The following is a 19,789-nucleotide window of genomic DNA, read 5'->3' on the forward strand; positions in this document are numbered from 1 at the left end:
TAATTGAATTTGAATTTAGAAGGGAGAAAGGGAGAAGGATTTCCAGCATTTCCTTCAAGGTGAGCTGGGAGAAAAAGGGATCTGTACTATGATTTCCTAGATGGAATTTCTGGAAATCACAGAATACTCTGGGTTGGAAGGACCCACAAGAATCATTATGTCCAACCCTTAAATGAATGGGCTATACAGGGATTGAACTACAGCCTTGGCACTGTTAGCACCATGCTCTAATGATTTCCTAGATGGAATTTCTGGAAATCAAAGAGTAACTGAATCCACATCTCTTTCTGCTGTACTGGAATTTGGTAAATGAAGAGAATGTTGGCAAATAAGAGAGGACAGAATGTACAGGGAAACCAGTGTTGTTTTCAGGCCTTGGAAGTGCACATTCACCTTAAAAATAGCAAACCTGAAAAAATTAAGCCTGACATTTGTCAGATTGACAGCCCTGGAGCAAGAATTCCTGTAGTTGCTCTGTTCCAGGTTCAGTGGAGCAGGAATCACTGCCCAGTCCCTCTGCATGGGGGGAATTGGCCTCGGTGTCTTCACTGTAGATGTAGAAGGGGTCATGAACATTCCCTCACAGCAGCACCACATCTGTCCCTGCTCCTGGAAGGTTCAGCAGGGCTGGACTCTGCAGTTCTCTGCTCATATCAGGATTTCTTGTGCTCCCACAACACCTGCAGCCAGTTCTGGTCTCTCTCCTGAAGGATTTAAATGCAGCATTTTGCAGACTGTGCTCTGCATTTAGTCACTGCACCCTCCTGCCAAAAGGAACCTGTCCTGGGGGTAAACATTACTGAAATAGGAAAAACGTAGAGCAGTTTCTTAAATGCAATTGCCAGGGAGACATCTCACTGTTGTTAGAGCAGCACACCCGTGGAGCCTTTTCTTTTCTCTCCAGGCTGCTGGGTTTACTCAGCCTGGGTGAGCAGGCAGCAGGAGAGGAGAAAGTTCTACAGTCTTACAGGTGCTCACACATAGAGCAGTTAATAAAACAGGAAATTAATGTAGTGATGCCATTACACATCACAGAATCCTCTGACTAGCTCACAATTGGAGTTTTCTTTAGAGAATAATAATTGATTAAGCTGTGCAGAAGTGAACTCACCAGGATTCAAGCCCAGTGTAAAACTGGGTAACTGGCAGAGCTGCTCTGGGTTTTGGAGGTGGTGGGTAGGAGCAAACAGGCCACTTTCCAGCACCATCCATTGGAAGTGCTCATTACAGTGTCACAGAGCTGCCTTTTTGCTGTCTGTAACAGTAAATGTGGGGTTTTTCTTACAAAAGTGTTTATTCGCTGTTTTTTCAGGATACAGGGATTCCAAAGCCTTCTCATGGGAGAAATACTTGGAAGAAACTAATTCCCAAGCAGCCCCAGCAAGAGCCTTTAAACTGGTATGTGAATGTCTTTGATTGCTCTTGCTCAGGTGCTGTTATCCACCCTTTTTTGCTGGAGGCTTTATTTGAGCATGGTTCACCTTGTCTGTGCGAGGAAGGTGAAACTGTAGTTTACTTGGAGTTTAAGATCATCTCAGTGCTGCTAAAACAAAAACACACAGCAAAATACAAGATTTTTTTGGTTTTTAATACTGTAGAAGGCTGGCTTGGAAAGGGTTTTTGACTAAGTATCTTCAGTGGCTCTATTAGCAGATTTAAGGGCAGAGCCTTCAGTCCAGAAGCTTCCAAAGGTATGTGGGAAGTGCCTGGCAGAGAGCACAGAGAGGAGAAAGAGTGCAGTTATCTGGTGTCCCCTCTACATGAAGTTTTAAAAACCTTTCTAAAATTCACCTTGCAGTTGTGCAAATCCGTACTTCCCTGGCTGGTGAGGCTGGAATTAAGGTAGAGAAGTTCATATCAAGGATTTACGTGTGCTGATACAGATCGTAGTCCTTCTGGGGAGGAGCCAGCTGTGCCCTCCACAGGAATAAATGTATTAACAGATGAAAGAGCATCTCTACCAAGCCCCTAAGCCCATCCTGCAGACTCAGTGTGAAGGTGCTTCTCTCAACCTTGAGATAGTGAGCTTTTGTTTCTTTCATTGCAGTTCAGTGTGTTTATCTGGAATCTCACTGTGAGCAGAAACAAACCAAAAGCCTCTAAAATGACTGTACTTTTAATTTGATTTTTTCCATTCCACGCTGCTGGCTCACCTTGCTAAACTTCGCATTATGTTTAAAAACTCTCCTTTGCCATCATGACACTTGCCTTGGTTCCTTTTTCTGAAGTGGGAGTTGCAGGTTAATACCTGCTGCCCTCCTGTGTATTTTTGTGGAAAGGTCTTTGGGACTGAGGAGGAAAAGCAATCAGGGAGGCCTCAGATAAGACAGGCAGAAATCTGGCCAGACAGATTTGATAATTGCCAGATTTCAGCAGGTGTCCACATGAGGTTGGTGCAGGCTGCAAAGTGGTGTCAGGGAGGTGGAAGAGGTTTTTGCCTCTTCAGAGAACTGTAGGGCTTTAACTGGAGTTTTCTGCAGCACATCCAAAACATCCCTGAGACTGAGGTTTCCCATAGCTGGGAAGCACCTTGGAGCCAGGGGCAGGCAGGATGAGGAGTGGAGCCTGTCAGTGGGACACAGCTGTTGCCCCAAGGGTGGACTAAGCTCTTTTGAAATCCCAATAGAGCTGGAAAATGTGAACTTAAAACTCCCAGCCCAAGTCCTCTATAAGATTTGCCGTTGTGGCTTCTTCCCTCAGATTTTCAGGGTATAAAGTGTGGTGAGAGATGTCATCTGAACATAAGAGGGCTTTGCTCAGTACAGGGAGCCTGTTCAGTACTGAGAACTCCCTTCTTTGTAGTCTTCCAAAGTGAAGTGTCTTCCCAAGGGGGATGCAGCTGCCTTGTCTGTCTTCTTTCCTGTTTTCCAGACATTTCTGCAGCCATTGTTCTGCTCCTTCAGGTATAAGGCTTTGAGAGAAGAGTAGAAAGACCAATTCTGGCCCTCATGAAACTCCAGAGTGCAAATTAGCATCTAAAATTGTGTTTCAAAAATGAGACAGAAAAGAAAAGGTATTTGATATATCAGCAGTTAATAGGACTCTTTCAAGATCAAACCTCAGGTTTTTTTTCGGCTTGGTTGGACTGAAGTGCAAATAAATGGCAAAGGTATTGATTTTTTAAAAATAATTATTATTATTTCAGCTAGCAATTACAGGAAATCGGTATATAAAAATGTGGGTTGAGAGCCAGAACAGGCATTTCTCACTGAACTAGCTTTTAACAATTTTAAAGAGCTGTCTTATGTAGTCTGGAGACATGGGTCATCAGCACAAATAGCAGGTCCTGGGTCTGGATTTCTGCCCTCTCCACCCAAAAACTCAGGAGACAGCTCCAATGTAAGCATTGTTATTTCACCCATCCTCTTGGGCTGGCAATTCCAAAACATTCATAAGCTATTGCCAAAAGGGCAGTAACCCTTCAGCAAGGCTTAAGCAAAGAGTCTGGCTCCTCTTCTGGGCAGGATTTGGACCTTGAGCACTCAGCTCCTTCCTCAGGGAGGACAGACAAGGTTGGCTGGTTTAATAAGATGTTCTTGAAAATAAAAGCAGTTTAGATTGTCTGTTTTGTGGTGTGTCCAGTGTCTGACAGCCCATTGATAGATGTCTGTGTCCAGGTGAAATGGCCAAAGAGGAACTTCAGGTGTGGAGTTAAACCCCTTAGCTCAAGAGTGCATCTCCTTCCTGCCCCCAGCCACTGGCAATAACAAGGGTAAGGAAGACTGGGAGGGAAGAGTGATTTTAATAATTTCATTAACCTAGTCATGTTCAAATAGACAATTTATAATTTCTTGCTAAAACCCTCACCTCTGTGTGCAGAAGTGAAGAGGGACATGTTTTGAATGACCATCATAACCCCCTGCTGAGGAGGTCAGAGGAGGAATTTGCAGTCAGATAAATGGAAAAATTGGTAAAAACTGTTGCTTAGAGGTTACATAGTGTACTGCAAAGGGCACACATCAGGTCAAAGGACATTCTGGAGTTTCCCCAAAATCTTCAGGGTTTGAGGAAAAGGGTGAGTGAACCCTCTGCAGGGGAGGCTCTGGGGCCAGAGCTGCTGTGAGCCCCAGCACAGCAGCTCGCAGCAGTTGCTCATGAGCAGCACAGGTGTTGTCATAAGGAGTAATCTGTGTAATGAGGGTAACTCTGATAGCCAGGAGCTGTAGCTGATGCCAGGGAGGATGTAGGGTAGTGAAGAGAGGCTTCACCCAATGGCGTGTTCAGATGTGAAAAGTGGGGAACTGGCCACTGTCCTTGCTGGTGTGACATCACACAATAGTCAAGTTGGAAGAGAGGCTGGAGATCATTCCAACCCCCTGCCACGGCAGAGTCACCTGGAACAGGTGACACAGGTGGGTTTGGAATTCTGCATCCAGGTGGGTTTGGAATGTCACCAGAGACGGAGACTCCACGCCCTCCCTGGCCAGCTGTTCCAGTGCTCTGCTACCCTCCATGGAAAGTTCTTCCTCGTGTTGAGGTTTTAGTGTTTTATTCCAGGGCCATTGCTCCTTTTCCTGTCACTGGGCCCTCCTGGAGAGTTTGGCATCATCCTCTGACACTTGCCCTGGAGATATTCATATGGACTGTTGGGATCTCTCCCCTCTCAGTCTCCTTTTCTAGAGAAGACCTTGTCCCTGCCATGTGGGAGGTGTTCTTTCAGGCTGTGGAGCCACTTGTGATGGTCCCTGGCCTTTGGTCTGTGAGGGAAGGGTCTTTGTTCTGGCTGGAACAGCTTCTTTGTGCTGAGCCACCTTAGGCTGCCTCTCCAGCAGTTTGGGGCTGCTGACAAACACTCAACTAAGTCCTCTTGGAAACAGTGATTTTAACCTCTTGGAAACTCTGATTTTAGCCTCTGAACAGTCTGCCATGTGAGATAACCCAGAGCTCCAAAGGCAGCTAGGGATGGATGGAAACTGAAGCACATTTCATTCAGAGCAGGTGCCAGCTCTGAACTCCAAGGCTTTTTAGCATTCTGCCTACAATCCTCTCTTCCAGCGTCCTCCTCACGGATTCCAGGTTAATATGAAGTTAGAGGCTGTGGACAGACGAAATCCCATCTTGATAAGAGTGGCAACAATCATTGACAAAGACAACCATCGCATTAAGGTATGACCTTGCTGCCAAGTGCAGAGCCTGTGCTGAGAGCCTTGGGATGGGCAGTGCTGGGAAAACAACGCTTGGGAACAAGGAACAGCAAACAACAGCCTGGCAGCTGCTGTGGCATCCAGGCCTGCCCAGCTGGAAATGGTTCCTGTTGCTTTGTTTTGCTGAAATCTGATGGAATTGGTGTGGTGTAAGTTACTGTTCTAAAGTAACTGTTTTGAACTAACAAAAACATAACACCTGACAGTGTGATGTCCCATGTCTTGGCATATTCCCTGTGATCTCTGTGACTGATGGCAGCAGGAGCGTTCTGCTGGAGAAGCTGCCTGACTGTGTTTTTTTCCTACCAGGAAAAGAAAACCCAATGCAATTTAAACCCTGGTACATGTGGGAAGCAGCACCATTCTCCAGTGCAAATTTGTCACATAAATGCATTTTAACCTAGTCTTTTCATGCAAATATATTGCCCAAACAATCTGTTGTGCTTTGGCTTCTGAGAAGCTAAGTATGAGCCAGCTAAAGTGGAGGCTGCACTGATGGAGACTCCATGGCCACGGATCTCCTTCCCAAAGGGTGATTACATGGGCAGGAGTGGAGTTCACTCCCCCTTAGCTGGTTAATTCTGAGTCTCATTGCTGTGAACAAAAGCCAAGCTTTGCCAGTCCATAATGGCATGTTGCTCAGTTCATACATTGAAACTTTCCTGCATGAACAACCCAGTAGTCTTTAAACTCCAGTGATCCTCAGTCTCTGTTAACCTGACCTGGATCTGAGCTACTGCCAGTCTCTTCAGCCAGCAGAAAATTGCAGCTTGTTCACTGCAAAACTCACCAGAATTGTTGGCTTTTATGGGCTTTGGGATCCACAGAAAACAAAACAAATAAGCATTGTGTGTGCATAGCTTTGGACTTCACATGTTAGAGCATCCCACGGGCTGTGCGGTGACAGACTGTGTCACCAGAACCTGGTTATTCTGTGAAACACAGATGCAGGAAAACAAAGAGTTAACTGAGCACAGAGGTGATTTTGCCTGACTGAAAAATTGATCTGATAGAATTAATCAGCCCCAAGCTGAGCAAAGTGAAACAAAAGGGGAAGTTAACATAAGAACTGAGTCATGCCCTGAACTGTGTCTTTCTCTGACACTTCTGCTTCTTTCAGATACATTTTGATGGCTGGGACCATCACTACGATTTCTGGGTGGATGCAGACAGCCCTGACATCCATCCTGTAGGCTGGTGTGACAAAACTGGACACGCTCTGCAGGTCCCTCTAGGTAAATAGAGCACATGCTGTTGTTATGCTGGATAATTTCCTAAGTGCAACCTGCTCCTCATGTGCAAATCTGTCCATCTTCCGTTTTTCACTACTCTCAGGTGCTGAAGATCCAGAGGGAGCAGTGGGACAGACGTGTCCTACTCCGGGCTGCCAGGGGATCGGGCACGTGCGGGGCCCCCGATACGGAACACATTACACGTATGTGGATGAGTGCTGTTAATGGCAATAACAACAGCTGCAACAACAACAACAATTATAATAATGATACAGCACCAAGCAACTGCAGCGCACTGAAATGATCTCAGGGTAGTTACTCTGGAGATAGCTATAACTGCAATCACAGCTCCCTCTTGTGTCTAAGCAGGCTGTTTGATCATAAATTTTGTTTATACCACTATAGTCATGATAGCTGCAATGCAAACAGATTCATTCACTCCAGTTTCTACATTCCAGCAGTACTGAAGGAGTTATATTTGTGAAATGATATACCCAAGAACAACATACAAGGAGACAGTTAAAGAGGAGAGGGCATGGGTAGGATGTTAAAGTGTAAGTGAGGAGAGGTTGCTCATGTTTTGTGCTCTGCCTTTTGATTTCTTGTGTGCTCCTGAAAGAGGAAGCTTTTTCTCAAGTAAATTATTTTAAGAGCAAGAAAACAATCTCAGGTGGGAGGTCAGAAGACCTGGTAGCTTATAATGCAGCAAAGGGCTTTGAATTTTTCAGACTGAAAGTTGCAGAACTCTGTTGATTCATGAAATGTTGTTCTGATAAGCAAGTTAGAGAGGATGAGCTCTTCTTGTCCTCTGCGATGACTCTTCAACAACATGACTTTGGGTTTTAATTCTGCCATATAGTCCCCTGCTTTCTCACACTTAGAGCTGGATAATGGCACCTCCTGAGTGTTTGTGGCCTCATTTTTTCTGGGTTTGTGATGGGTTTCTCTTCCTGAGGTAGGGAAGACTGTATGACTGTAAAGCTTTCATTGTCTTTTCTCTTTTTGTTTCTCCATCACAGCTTGGTTGGCTGTCCATACTCTGATGTGAACCTCAGCAGAGAAAACCTCTTACAGGACCGGCTGAGTGGGGAGAGACCTTCCCCTGGGAACATCATGCAGAAAGCCAGGAGGCTGGAGACCCCTGGCCCATTGCTGGGAGCAGGGGAGTCTTCTCAGGGTGACTCTTCACAATCCAGGTGAGCTGGATTTTACTCTTGGCCAGGTACTAGGGAGCAAAACCATTTACAAGGATGAAAAACACTGGAATTGGCAGCAACACAGCGGAGCACTGAGTTAATCTGTCTGTAATATTGACGTGTGCCCCAGTCACTCTAAACACAGAGCAGTGCACTTCTATACCCTCATATGCCTTAATAAGTTTCTTGATTCTTTAATCCTGGTGCTCTGGTCATATTCCAACAAAAGAAATTGCATTCTGTTTCCATAAGTTTTTCTTTGCTGTTTCAGTTTGAAATATGTTCTTGTCCTTTGTTTCCTGTCCTAAAACTGTCAAGCCAAGGCTATTTTGCACTATTAAACAGTACCTGTCATCCATCCTGGGTCGGCTGAGCACTGGGTGTGTATCACTTAGCAGCAAACAAGCTGAGCACTCTCAGATACTTTGTTTTCTCACAAGAAAATCTTGCAAATGAGCAGCATTGGTGGAAACTGTGCCTTGGTTCTTGGAGTGCAGGAGTCAGTTAAACCTGTCATGGGACAGACCGGGATGTGAAGGATTTTTAAGATCATTTTTAGTCTTCACAAATCCAGTCTCACTAGGGCAAACTCCGGCAATACTCTGATTTTTTGTTGTATGTGAAGGCTTCTCTATATTTTAAAGTTCATCTGTTTGTTTAGATTTATAACGTTTTCAAGATCTATTTGTCCAGAAAAAAGGAATGAATGCTTCTTTCTCCTCCCTAGCCTTCACGGCCAAATTGCTTCCTCCCATGCTACAACTGTGCAGGCATCTTCATTCCCTAATTTCCACACCAAAATTGATTGCATTTCAATGGCACTTTTACCATAAAGCTCTTGGGAGATTTTGAATTCTCACAGAATAAGTGGCATTTTAGAATTGTAATATATTTCTTTTCTTCCAAGTATTTCATTTCCTGGTAGTGGGAGGTCCGAATTCAGCCTGTAAGTCTGGTATCATCCTGCTGCTTGCCCTCCCTTGGCCAACTCTGTAGCTCAGTTTATGCATCAAACTTAGTAATGGAAACTCTTAAATGTTATCCAGAGGTATCAAGTTTCAGAAATCTTAAATCTCTTGCTTTCACCATAACATAGTGGTTTCCTGTAGCTGCTGGGATCAGAGCCTGAGTCTACAGAGGCTGATTTATTTCACTTAAACTCTCTCAATCCTTGCAGAAGAGGAACAAGGCACTTTGTATTCATGGAGGGAAGAGGAGAGTTCTGCCACAAGGTGGTGGTTGTTGCTCTCACTTGCCAGGAGCAGCCAGCTTTGCTCTCCTGTGGGAAAAGGGAACAGAGGATGTCAGCTCAGCTACTGTCATTTATCTGTCTTTCCAGAAAATCTGCACCAGACAGTGAAAAGTGGTGTCAAAGCAGCATCCACACTCCATCAGAGCAATCGGAAGACAGTCGGGAGAGAGGCTGGGGAGAGGAGGATTCCTCTGCAGACATCAAAACCACACCAAAAACGTAAACAAGACTTTTGTTTCATGCATTAACAGTTGTGTTTCTTGATGCTGCTGCTGTATCTGAAATGAAGATGTAAATAACAAACAGCCCAATTTGATTGAAGTTTGGCAGCAGAGAACTTTAGAATGACATGGTAAATCTCTTCCCTTCCTCCTGTTGTTTTGCTCTTTTCTGCAGTAAACTCAGATCTGAGTTCTGGCCATGAATTTAATAGAACAGCCCTTAGCTCTGAGAGATGTCAGGGATGGAGCTATTGCTTGTTTTAAGAGGAAAAAGTTTTTAGTTTCTATAAATCTCATGTATCTTTGTATGGAGAAGAAATTACATTCATTTCTGTATCTTCTGAAATGTTTTGTAATTGTTGCTTTCAGGCTCGGGTGCTCACATGCCTATATCAAGTTTCAGCTAGTGAAACAGGAAAGCAATGGGAAAGGTTGGTTAAGTTTTATTCCTTCTTTCTGTGTGTGTGCCTATCTCTGCAATATCCCCACAGTCACGAGGATCATTGAGAAATCACAGATTTTTTTGTCTTTGATTCCACAGTCAAGAGAAAGCACATGCTGGAGATGTTGGCAATTCCTTTAAAATGAGGAGAAAGGATAAAATTACTTAAAAGTGAAAGGTTCAATACTTTATAGAGTGGAGCTTTGTATTTATTAACTGAGAAGACAAGTGTGCACTGGTTTTTGTGCCACTGCAAACTCCTCTGTAGTGACAAGGGGTTCCTAAACAGTCTGTGACCTGTGTCAGGCTGTGACAGAGTCAGCACAGGGCTCAAGGGAGACTTGCTCAAAACCTGGCAGATAGTTTAGGTTCCATCAACCCCCTTTTTTAGACCCTCATAGTTATTCAGAAACATATTCTGAATCATTGGAGGACTTTTTAAAGGTTCTCTGAAGGATTAAAAGGAAAACGAAAAGCTAAATGGAAAAACAGAATGTTTTTTTTCCTGGTACATGACAGGTTAAGTTTTCAGAGCAGCTTTCTGCTATCACTTTAGAAAACCATATGCTTAACTTTCAGATTTACTATAAAAAGCCATTTCGGAGAACAGAGCTGACCAGGCTTTTAGGAGGATTTAAGATGGTAATAAGTCTCCAATCAAAAATAGCTAAGCAGGCACAAACTGGGACAGGTGCCTGGATATTGGGGGTTTTTTTGGTTTGGTTTTTTTATAATACTCATTTTTACCTAGTTCTGCAGTCAGAACTGAGGGGTCTGCTAGCTCCAAGCTGCAGTTGCAGCTGGCAGGGAAAGCTGCCCACTTTCACTTGACATTCACCTTCCAGGGAGTGGTGGAAATCAGGGGAGGGAAATGCAATCATCCAATGACCTGTAATTTCACAATTACCCAGAGCTTTCCTCCCAGCTGTGTTTAAACTATGAGATCACTGCTTCTTCGTCAGAGGGAAAGTCACTTGTCTAGGTCATGGTTTGGGTGCTTAGTCCAAGGATTTGTGCTTAGTGGAGAAAAGGAATTGGTCTGAGATGGAAGCAATGCCCACCCAGCAGGAATGTGGCAGTGGGGGAGACCTTAGGCACGAGTGGGACCTCCTGGAGCAGGAGGTGGGGACAAGACCAGGTGCTGTCTGTCCCCACCACTGCAGCAGTGCAGCAGGGAAGGAGGGGGTGACAGCCCTCTCAGGAGCAGGTCCTGTGCCCTCTCTCCACCAAGAGCTCCTGAACTGAGCAGTTCTTACTCAGGCTTTATTTAACCTCCCTTGGTTTCATTATTAGAAATTTAATGTTATTTGGTGCTGTCTTATGACCATTGGGGATGTGGAGATGAGCTGAGCGGGCCCTGGGGCCAGGGGAGTGACTGTTCACTAGGAGAGGCTTTACCTCCAGAGCTGCTTCCCCTTCAGCTCGGGGGGCAGCTGGCAAACCCTGGGAATCTGCTTTTTCTTTGTATTTCTGCCATTTTCCTTTGTGCATTCCACATAGTGACTGCTTACCCCCTGCATCTTACACCCAAGCCCAGTGAGAGCCACTCAGCAGAGCAGCAGGGGCAGCAGAGCAGCAGTGCAGCCGGGGCAGCAATGCAGTAGGGGCAACAGTGCAGCAGGGGCAGCAATGCAGTAGGAGCAGCAGGGGCAGCAGAGCAGCAGAGGCAGCAGTGCAGCAGGGGCAGAGCAGCGGCTGCTCCAGGCACACGGAGCCTTCCCGAGGGCTGGGATACAGTGGGAATGCTCGGGGATCCCACGGGATGGCGCTGGGCAGCCTGCGGTGGGGGGGGTCGGGGGTAGCCCCCCGTGCTGCTGTAAATCAGAGGAGTGCTTCCCAGCCTGCTCCCATCCTCTGCCTGCCTTCCTGTTGTATAACCAGCACATCCCTGCAGGACCGTGACTCTGCACTGCTCCAGTGATCTCATTAGGGAGGGGTGATTCCTTCCTCCTTTTTTTGCCTTGGTTTTCAGAGCTTCACTTGACACATGAGGAGGGTCAGAGGCAGCAGGGGCAGCAGAGCAGCAGGGGCAGCAGAGGCAGCAGAGGCAGCAGAGCAGCAGGGGCAGAGCAGCGGCTGCTCCAGGCACACGGAGCCTTCCCGAGGGCTGGGATACAGTGGGAATGCTCGGGGATCCCACGGGATGGCGCTGGGCAGCCTGCGGTGGCGGGGGTCGGGGGTAGCCCCCCGTGCTGCTGTAAATCAGAGGAGTGCTTCCCAGCCTGCTCCCATCCTCTGCCTGCCTTCCTGTTGTATAACCAGCACATCCCTGCAGGACCGTGACTCTGCACTGCTCCAGTGATCTCATTAGGGAGGGGTGATTCCTTCCTCCTTTTTTTGCCTTGGTTTTCAGAGCTTCACTTGACACATGAGGAGGGAGTTGATGTCTGGAGGTACCTTGAGCACTCCTGGCCTGGGAGTTTCCTGGGGAGTGAGCGCAGGCCATGCTGGCAGCACAGAGCTCTGGCTACAGCTGGGGCTGGAACGGTGCCATCAGTTCCCAGCTGAGGATGCTGTTACCAGAATTCCTCCACCTTGTCAATAAAACGCTGCAAACATCTTCTCTGTTAGCAGCATGACATCATTTTCCAGGGAAGAAGCTAACGATAAAGCCTCCAGCCTGGCAATCTTGTCCTTTTTTCCCCCTTTCTCCTGCTTGGGAGGGGGAGAACGTCCTGAGAGCTCCGTGTGCCACACAGTAGCCGTGCCTGGCTCTGCTCACCCTGCCTTGCTTTCCCCTCCAGGCTGTGACCCTTCTTCCTGCGTTGTTGTAGTTGCTCCTACTTGAAGCCTGGCTCTGACTTGTCTTGTTTCCTTTTTCAGGCACTGATTTGGATCTCCAGCAGGCCCTCCACCAGTCTATCTTCATGCCTTCCCTGGCCTCTAACCCGACCCACCGCCTCCATCTCTTCTGGGAGCAGCACTGCAGGCTCTTGCCGGAGGTCTCGGGCCTGACAGCCAAACAAGTTGCCAAATGGACTGTGGAGGAGGTGAGTTACCTGTTCCCTGTTCTGCTCTCCCGGGATGCAGGAATGCCAGAGCACTCTTCCTCTGGAGTGCTTACTGGGAGACATCTTTATTTCTTCCCTCTCCTAGGCAGTGCTCTTCTGTTTGCTGTGCGTGTGCCACAGCTGACTAAGCTGGAAGTTAGACCCAAGACCCTTTATCAGGGAGGGGAAGGACTCCTGTTAACCCTCTGGTATCCACAGCTTATTGCCCTTAACAGGATTCCCTCCCTCCCTCTGTTTATTTACCCCTTGATTTCTCAGTCCTCAGGCCTGAAGCATTATTCTGACAGCAGATTCCCGTTCTCTGATCTCCCTCCCCCTCTCCTGTGACTTTCCTGCTGATTCACTTTTACAGTGCAGAGAATTCCAAACTGCACTGTGCATGCCCACTCCTGCTGCATCTCCCTGCCTGATTCCCTAAGAACAAAACTGCCCACAGCCTGACCTGATTTCTGGCAGAGGTAGCTGTGCAGCTGGAGATGTGTCTCTGCAGCTCTTGAGATGTCTCCTGTAATTAGGTGGTGTGTGAAAAAGCCAGAGTGTTCTGTGTGCTGAGTAGTTGGTTTTTGCCTCGATGCCTTGGGCATAAATAATATTTCTCTCTGCGCTTGGGAAGTGGTTACAATTTGGATCCTGGTGCTTAATTGCAGGGCATTTATTTCTGGAGAAATGTGCTGTAGAGTTGTGCTTGCAAGGATGCAGGGAATCTACAAAGCAGGAAAAAGGTACTGCTGCTCATGATGCAGAGAGGATCTTCAGAAACTTTTAGAAAGTGCATTTTCCCTAAGTGCCTCTTAACATTGGATAAATCCTATCTTGACTTTGTTCTTCATGCTGGAGGAGTGGTAGGAGCCTGGTGGGATTTGCAGTGATGTGGGAGATGGGAACCACAGCAGTTTGACAAGGGACAGAGCAATTAGTGCTGATGTTTTAAAACCTGGTCGTTTTTTGTGTTGAGTTGTTGTGGTTTGGTAGTAGTGTTGGGTTTTGGTTGTGTTTTTTTGTTCTTTTTAATAAAAATGTCTTAGAATTAAATTCATACCAAGGAGGGAAAAAAAATCTCTGAAAGATTTACTGTTCCCGTCCTTTTGAGAAAGCTTCCAATGATTTGTCCAAAAGACCTTTTATCAAATCAATAAAGTCAGAAGCAGATAATCCTCTGACATGATAATCAAAATCTCTTTCTTTTGGATAAAAGGGGAGGCTGCTTCCTGAGAGTACAGTGTCAGGATCCAAGCCAAATAAAATTTGTCCTTTGCAGTTGACCTTTAAAGCAACTGTTGGGTAGATTTAACTGGGATATTAGTTTGATAACAGATGTGTGTGAGCAGGGACCACAGACATGGATGCAGGGCACTGGATATAGTGATTCAAACCCAGAATAAACTGAACTCTGCTGCACCCTGAAACAACTGGGGAACTTTTGGTTGCTGGTAGCAGTGTGAATGGCACATTAAAAAGCTCAGTTGCAGCACCACAATGTACTGGCTGAAGTCATTACAGGTTTTATCTTGAATTTCAGTAAACTGCGTCTGGTTTTGAAAATTATCTTCATCACAAATTCCCAGAGGAATCAATTTGGGTTCTCTCTGAGCACTTGCAGGATCAGCATGTGCAGTGCAATGCAGCCACAGATCTGGGAGCTGAAAGCAGCAGGACTTGCTGTGTTTTAGGGAGTCCAAAGTACATTTGGTCTGTCGGCATTTGGGCTCCCAACATCTTCCTGCAGGGCAAACATTTGCTGTTGGGTTGTGCTTTGAGCTCTGCTGCACAAAGGAGTCCTGAAGGAGTCCAAAGGAGTCCTGTGCTGATCTGAAACAGGAGTGATGGGGGTGTAAAATTCTCCTTTGGTTTCAGGCTGAAGAACTGTTTTTATTTTATAAAACCCACATTAAGGAAAAAAAACGTTGCTTTAATTTTCTGCTGGTTGAGAGCAGCTGAAATGGCAGAGCAGCAGCAGTAGCAGTATTTAGGGGCCCTCAAGCTAAGAAAGTCGTGGTAACACTGAGCACTTATAAGAGAAGTTACTTTAATGCAGCTTTGGTATTTATTGAAAGCTTCCTTTCATGTTTTCAGAGCACATACTATTGACTCATAGAGGAACATTAAGATGTGCTAGAATTGTATTGTTCATTAGTTAATCCTGCTTCAAATGCCAGTGCCTGGGCAGAGGGGACTGTCCTTTTGCCAAGTGTAAGTAGATTTCTAAATCACAGTTCCTCTGTGAGCTCAGAGGGGACCGGTCCTGCATTAGCTGTTGAAGGGGTGTGGTGTGGGGCTGCCTCATCACCACGGGCCATTAATCCTGTGCTGATCTCAGTGTGTCTGCCACACATCAGCACCTTCCAGAAGGGTTGTGTCCAGTTTCCAGTGTGTTCTCAGGATTGCACAAAGCTCTTTTTCAAGCCCTTTCCCTTCACCAGTGTGCTTTGGGAGTGTAAGAGTTTCCAGCAGGCAGTTCTGAGCCATGGGATGGTTACAGCAGGAAGGGCCAGCAGACTTTTACCTCCTTATAGAAAAGCTCTGATCCCACTGAGATGTTCCCAACCTGTCCAACACCTGTCCCACCCTCACTTTGAGCCCTCCCAGTCAACCTTTCTCAGGGTTCAAGGCTTCTGTGCCAGTATTGTGGGGTTGTGTAGGATTCTTGTGGTGTTTGTTCTTGTGCTCCCAAGCCTCCCTCGTGTCTCAACTGCCCTATCTTGGTTTGGGAGCCCTCCAACCCAGCAGTGACAGCCAGGCAGGTCCCTGTGTCTCAGTGGGGTCTGTCTCGTGTCCAGGGGACCTTCTCTCCCATTTTCTCCTCTTGCAGCTTTCTTCCCTCTCTGTTCTCCATTCCTGGTAAACCCCAGGGCTGCTGTTTGCTCAGGAGGCCTCTCCAGTGATGCAGGGAGCTTGCAGTGTCCCTACAAAGGACTTTGGGGCAGATCAAAGGTCTGTCACTCCGTGTCAGTGACAGTAGCCAGCAGCAGTTGTGCAGGGAAGGATACAGGAACAAGCCAAGCCCAGGTCATTCCCTGGAGATGTCTGCCAACTTCTCAGTGCCACAGACAGTGAAGAGCACTCAGCTCTTGCCTCAAGGGTCCAACTGTCTTGTAAATTCTCAAAGAAGGCAGACCTGGCAGAACGATTTTCATTTGTGTTTTAATTATTAGCAGACAGGGGGACTCAGAAAGAAAGCAGTATTTTGTTATTGGTTATTAATAGGAGTTTACACTTCTACAGAAGAAAATTTGGAGTCACCATCTATCAGAGACGTTTTAGGGGTTGCCTTTAAGATGGAGCGGAAGAGGAGGACAAAGGAGAGGGATGCTCTGCTTTCAGGTTACATAACAGAAACCACAGGAGTCAGAGCTGCTCCTGCCAGGGCAGAGCAAACCTGGAGGGCACTGAGAGCCCCCTTCCTGCCTGGCTGGAACTGGGGGGGAGGGAATGACTCCAAGTCTAGGGGTGGGATGGTCTGGAGGTACAGAGATGTGATTTAGGGGAGACTGACAGTTTTGAGTTGAAGGGAGCCTGAATTTGACAGTGACCCCTCCCAACTGCTTGTTTGTGTACAGGGAAGAAATGTCACATCTGCAACAACTCACATGGTTATGCCTCATGAAGCAGAGCTGCTCCTGCAAGGGAGAACCCAATTAACAGGAGATGTTTGTTCTGATTATGCCTCAATATACAAATCTCCTGTGAACCAGTGAAGCTGCAGCTGGAGAAGACAATGCACATTAAGTCATCCTCGACTGCACACAGGGCTACTCCTCACACTCCTTGGTGTTATATAATGTAACCCCAGGGCTGCTTGCATGACTCCAGGGAGATTATTCCAAATGTTAACAGATTCCGTGCCTAGAAAGGTTTTCCCTAATGTGAAATGTAAAATTAATCCGCTTGGTTCCCTGGATCCTGTGCACCCAGCACAGATTAAATGAAACCAAAACTCCTTTCCTTCTCTTCTTCGTTCCTTCTTCCTTTCCAGCTCTTCTGCCTTTGCAATTTGGTAAACCAGCAGTGCTCGTTCATTTGGTTTATCTTGTCTCTTACAGGCATGCCATCTTGGGAAACTGTCTAAATCCTTTTTTCATGTTAGTTTTACTTTCCAACAGTACTGTAGAGAAAGTGAAGTTGTGAGTGAATTTAAAGTAGTCTAAGCCATATATAGCTTTTTATCTGGAAAAGTAATGTTGATTCTGTGAGAACCTTCTAGAGGAGTGGAGAAACTGGATTCTTACAAGGAGAGAAATGGTCAAATGGCAATAGGGGCAGTTATTGGTGGTAGCCAAAATATGCAGAGGAGTTGCAGCAACAACCCAGCAATGTTTTCCATCTATATCTTTCATTAATGTGAGAGGTCTTAATATTAAAGTTTTAAAAATTCTCATAAGTTTTAAAAATTTCTCATACAGAAATAAAAGGGTTTTTCTTCATGGTCTCTCATTTTAATTGTCTGTGTTTCCTTTCTCTTACGTGCAATTGCAGGTGGTGAACTTTATCCAGCGTTTACCTGGCTGCAAAGAGCAAGCATCTGTGTTCAGGGAAGAGGTAAGTGGGGTGTGCCCAGACCCTGTGCTGCAGATCCCTGGAATTACAGCAGAGAACTCAGACCTGTTTCATTGCAGAGCAGTGGCATTTAGGAGGCAGCCTCAGCATGGAGCTGAATTCCACCATGGCTAATTGCATCCTGCTGCTTTAAATTTCCCCTGCAGTTCCAATCATGGAGCTTATGCTTAACATCCTGTCTTGGACCGTTGTGCCATGGGTTTGGCACTGCTCTAAAGATGCCCTGTTGGAATGGTTAGTGAGGATCTCATCTGCTGCCTCTAACGAGGATATGTGCCTGTTTCTCCTGGGGAGCCTGGCAGGCACAGGGATTCCCAGGAATTGTTGGCTTCCTCTGTGGGCTGGGGTGAGAGCAGGGGGGAAACGTTTCGTTCGACAAGCCGAGGTCAGAGGGAAGTCAGAGCATGTGCTGTGTGAGTTGTGTCCTGTCAGTACTGCCATGGGCTGGGCTCTGGTCCCATTCCTGGTGTGTTCACCATGGCCTCTGGGAGACCTCCGTGGGCACAGGGTGTGGCTGTCCTGGTTTTTGGCACAGCTCTGTAGGTGGATCACAGACAGGGATCTCTTGGGTGTTTCAGCTTCCACTTACATTACAGGTATCACTTGGAAGTTCTTTAGGAGCCTCCAATGAATTTGCACAGATGCACCTTGTCCTGGACTCATCATGGTGTGGGCAGCTTGTGGGGGGTGGAATTCCTCCCCTCTGTCCTGCTCAGGTGATTCCCCACCTGCAGAGTCCCTTCAGCTGTGGGCACAAGCATCAGAAGCTTGTGGAGCTCCTGGAGTGAATCCAGAGGAGACCACAGAGATGCTCCAGGGGCTGGAGCCCTTCTGCTCTGGAGCCAGGCTGGGAGAGCTGGAGGTGCTCCCCTGGAGAAGAGAATGCTCCAGGGAGAGCTCAGAGCCCTTGCAGGGCCTAAAGGGCTCCAGGGGAGCTGGAGAGGATCTTTAGATGAGGAGTGACAGAACAAGGGACAATGGCCTTAACCTGAAGGAGGGTGGGCATTAGAAAGAAGTTCCTCCCTATGAGGCTCTGGCACAGGGTGCCCAGAGAAACTGTGGCTGCCCCATCCTGGAGGTGTCCAAGGCAAGGCTGGACAGGGCTTGGAGCCTCCTGGCATAGTGGAAAGTGTCCTTGCCCATGGCAGGGGATGGAACAAGATGAGCTTTAAGATTCCTTCCAACCAAAACCATCCCATGGTTCTGTGATTCTGTCCTCAGAGCTCTCCTGTGTGACTGTAAGAGCTCCAGGGAAGGGCTGGAGCTTCTCCTCCTGCATGGCAGTGAATGGAAAGGGCAGGTCTGTAATGGGTGTCTGCTCCAGAGCTGGCTCCCTTTCAGGGGGAATCAGGCTGCAGGACATTTTGTGGATTTATGTATCTGTGTTTTGTTTTCCCTTGTTTTAAAAACTGTGCAGACTCACACAAAATAGGAAACAAAAGAAACAGAGGCTTGCAAGAAGCACTGTCCACACTGTGACAATACAGTGGAATACTCGTGAACTGAATATTGTGGGAATAGTGAAATTTGTTCAAATGAACCCATCTTTCACTGTAGCTGTGTTAAAGGGATTTCTAGGGAAGGTGCAGAAGTGAGATGTACTAGCCAATCTCCTAATAAATCCAACCATTCTTCATGTATTTTATTTCTTCAGGTCCTGAACACAGTGAATACTTTCTAGTTCTGAGAGTGCCATAGCCAGTCTGTTCTAATCCTTATTTTCTGCAGCCTCAAAGTGTGGTTCCCTGTGCCTGATTTAGAGGGGCTTGTGTTGTTTTTCCAGTTTATGCTCAAACCACATTGTCGGTTTGAAATTAAAACCCTTTTAGCAGTTTGTCTTTGGCGAGAATACAGGTGTGAGTGAGAACTGAACTCCCCCACACTGTCCAGGATCAGCCTCCAAGTGCTTCATGTCCAGGACAAATAAATCCCTTGCAGGGTTCCCTTGGTGGGGGACTGGAGGGGGATAAGTTCCTGCTTACATTAGGAGAGAAAAGAACAAATTGTGCACAGAATTCTAAAACCCATCCAAATAAGATAGAACAAAGGAATGAATAATAAAGCACAGACTTGCTTCTAGGTCCAGTTCAGGGCAGGACTGTTTAAAATAAGCAAGTGTAAGGAAGTGCAGTGAAAATGAAGCATAGGAATAAATAGTGTTGGACACAAAACCATTTTGAAATGTAGGACTGTTTTCCAGCAGTTTTCTGCTCCTCTTGACTCTGTTATTTAATTTAAGCAGCACAGTCCTATTTGTTTCAAGCTATTTTTAACACATTCATTGCAGCAGTGTAGACTTGAGGCAGCTTGAAAATAAGATTCAAGGACATGGTGTGGCCATCTGTGGTCTGGGAGCGTTGCTGTCATTCCCAGTGCAGGAATTAACTTCCCAGTTACTCTCAGTAGCAGGTTAAGTAACTTGCTGAGGGTCTCTTGTGTGGTGAGAGGTGAGAAAACCAAATCTCCTGGCTCCCAGCTCTTCGCTTTAATCATGTGTTCTCTGAGTTTATTCTATGTTTCCTCTTGCATCAGGCATTGACATCCAAAAATATTCTATTTGGGAAGACTACAAAAATAGCAGAATTGTTATTCTGGCTGGGCTGACTGTCCAGTGCTGTGTGCTGCACTGGTGAGCATCAAGTGAGAGGAGGAGACACTGTCAGTCTCTGTAAATGGATTTTAATGGAATAACTTAGGGAGACACTTACTGTTTGTCTGTGTCCATTAATCTTTGGCT

The 19,789-nt window shown here is 46.5% G+C and overlaps 1 protein-coding gene across 4 annotated transcripts in view; it reads left to right on the forward strand.

Annotated features, from left to right (window-relative positions):
• The window catches only part of LOC121333593 (lethal(3)malignant brain tumor-like protein 1), a 41,377-nt gene that overhangs the window by 17,039 nt on the left and 4,549 nt on the right, over positions 1-19,789 (forward strand). For all 4 annotated transcript variants that reach the window (XM_041400101.1, XM_041400102.1, XM_041400103.1 and 1 more), the window contains 9 exons: positions 1,313-1,398; positions 4,996-5,106; positions 6,265-6,379; positions 6,480-6,579; positions 7,396-7,572; positions 8,912-9,043; positions 9,415-9,476; positions 12,311-12,477; positions 16,972-17,034. In XM_041400101.1, the coding sequence (XP_041256035.1) occupies positions 1,313-1,398; positions 4,996-5,106; positions 6,265-6,379; positions 6,480-6,579; positions 7,396-7,572; positions 8,912-9,043; positions 9,415-9,476; positions 12,311-12,477; positions 16,972-17,034 (1,013 nt within the window). The remainder of the gene's footprint in view (positions 1-1,312; positions 1,399-4,995; positions 5,107-6,264; positions 6,380-6,479; positions 6,580-7,395; positions 7,573-8,911; positions 9,044-9,414; positions 9,477-12,310; positions 12,478-16,971; positions 17,035-19,789) is intronic.

This window comes from Onychostruthus taczanowskii, unplaced genomic scaffold (genome assembly GCF_017590055.1).
Source record: "Onychostruthus taczanowskii isolate IOZ18803 unplaced genomic scaffold, ASM1759005v1 scaffold171, whole genome shotgun sequence".
Classification (NCBI taxonomy): Eukaryota; Metazoa; Chordata; class Aves; order Passeriformes; family Passeridae; genus Onychostruthus; species Onychostruthus taczanowskii.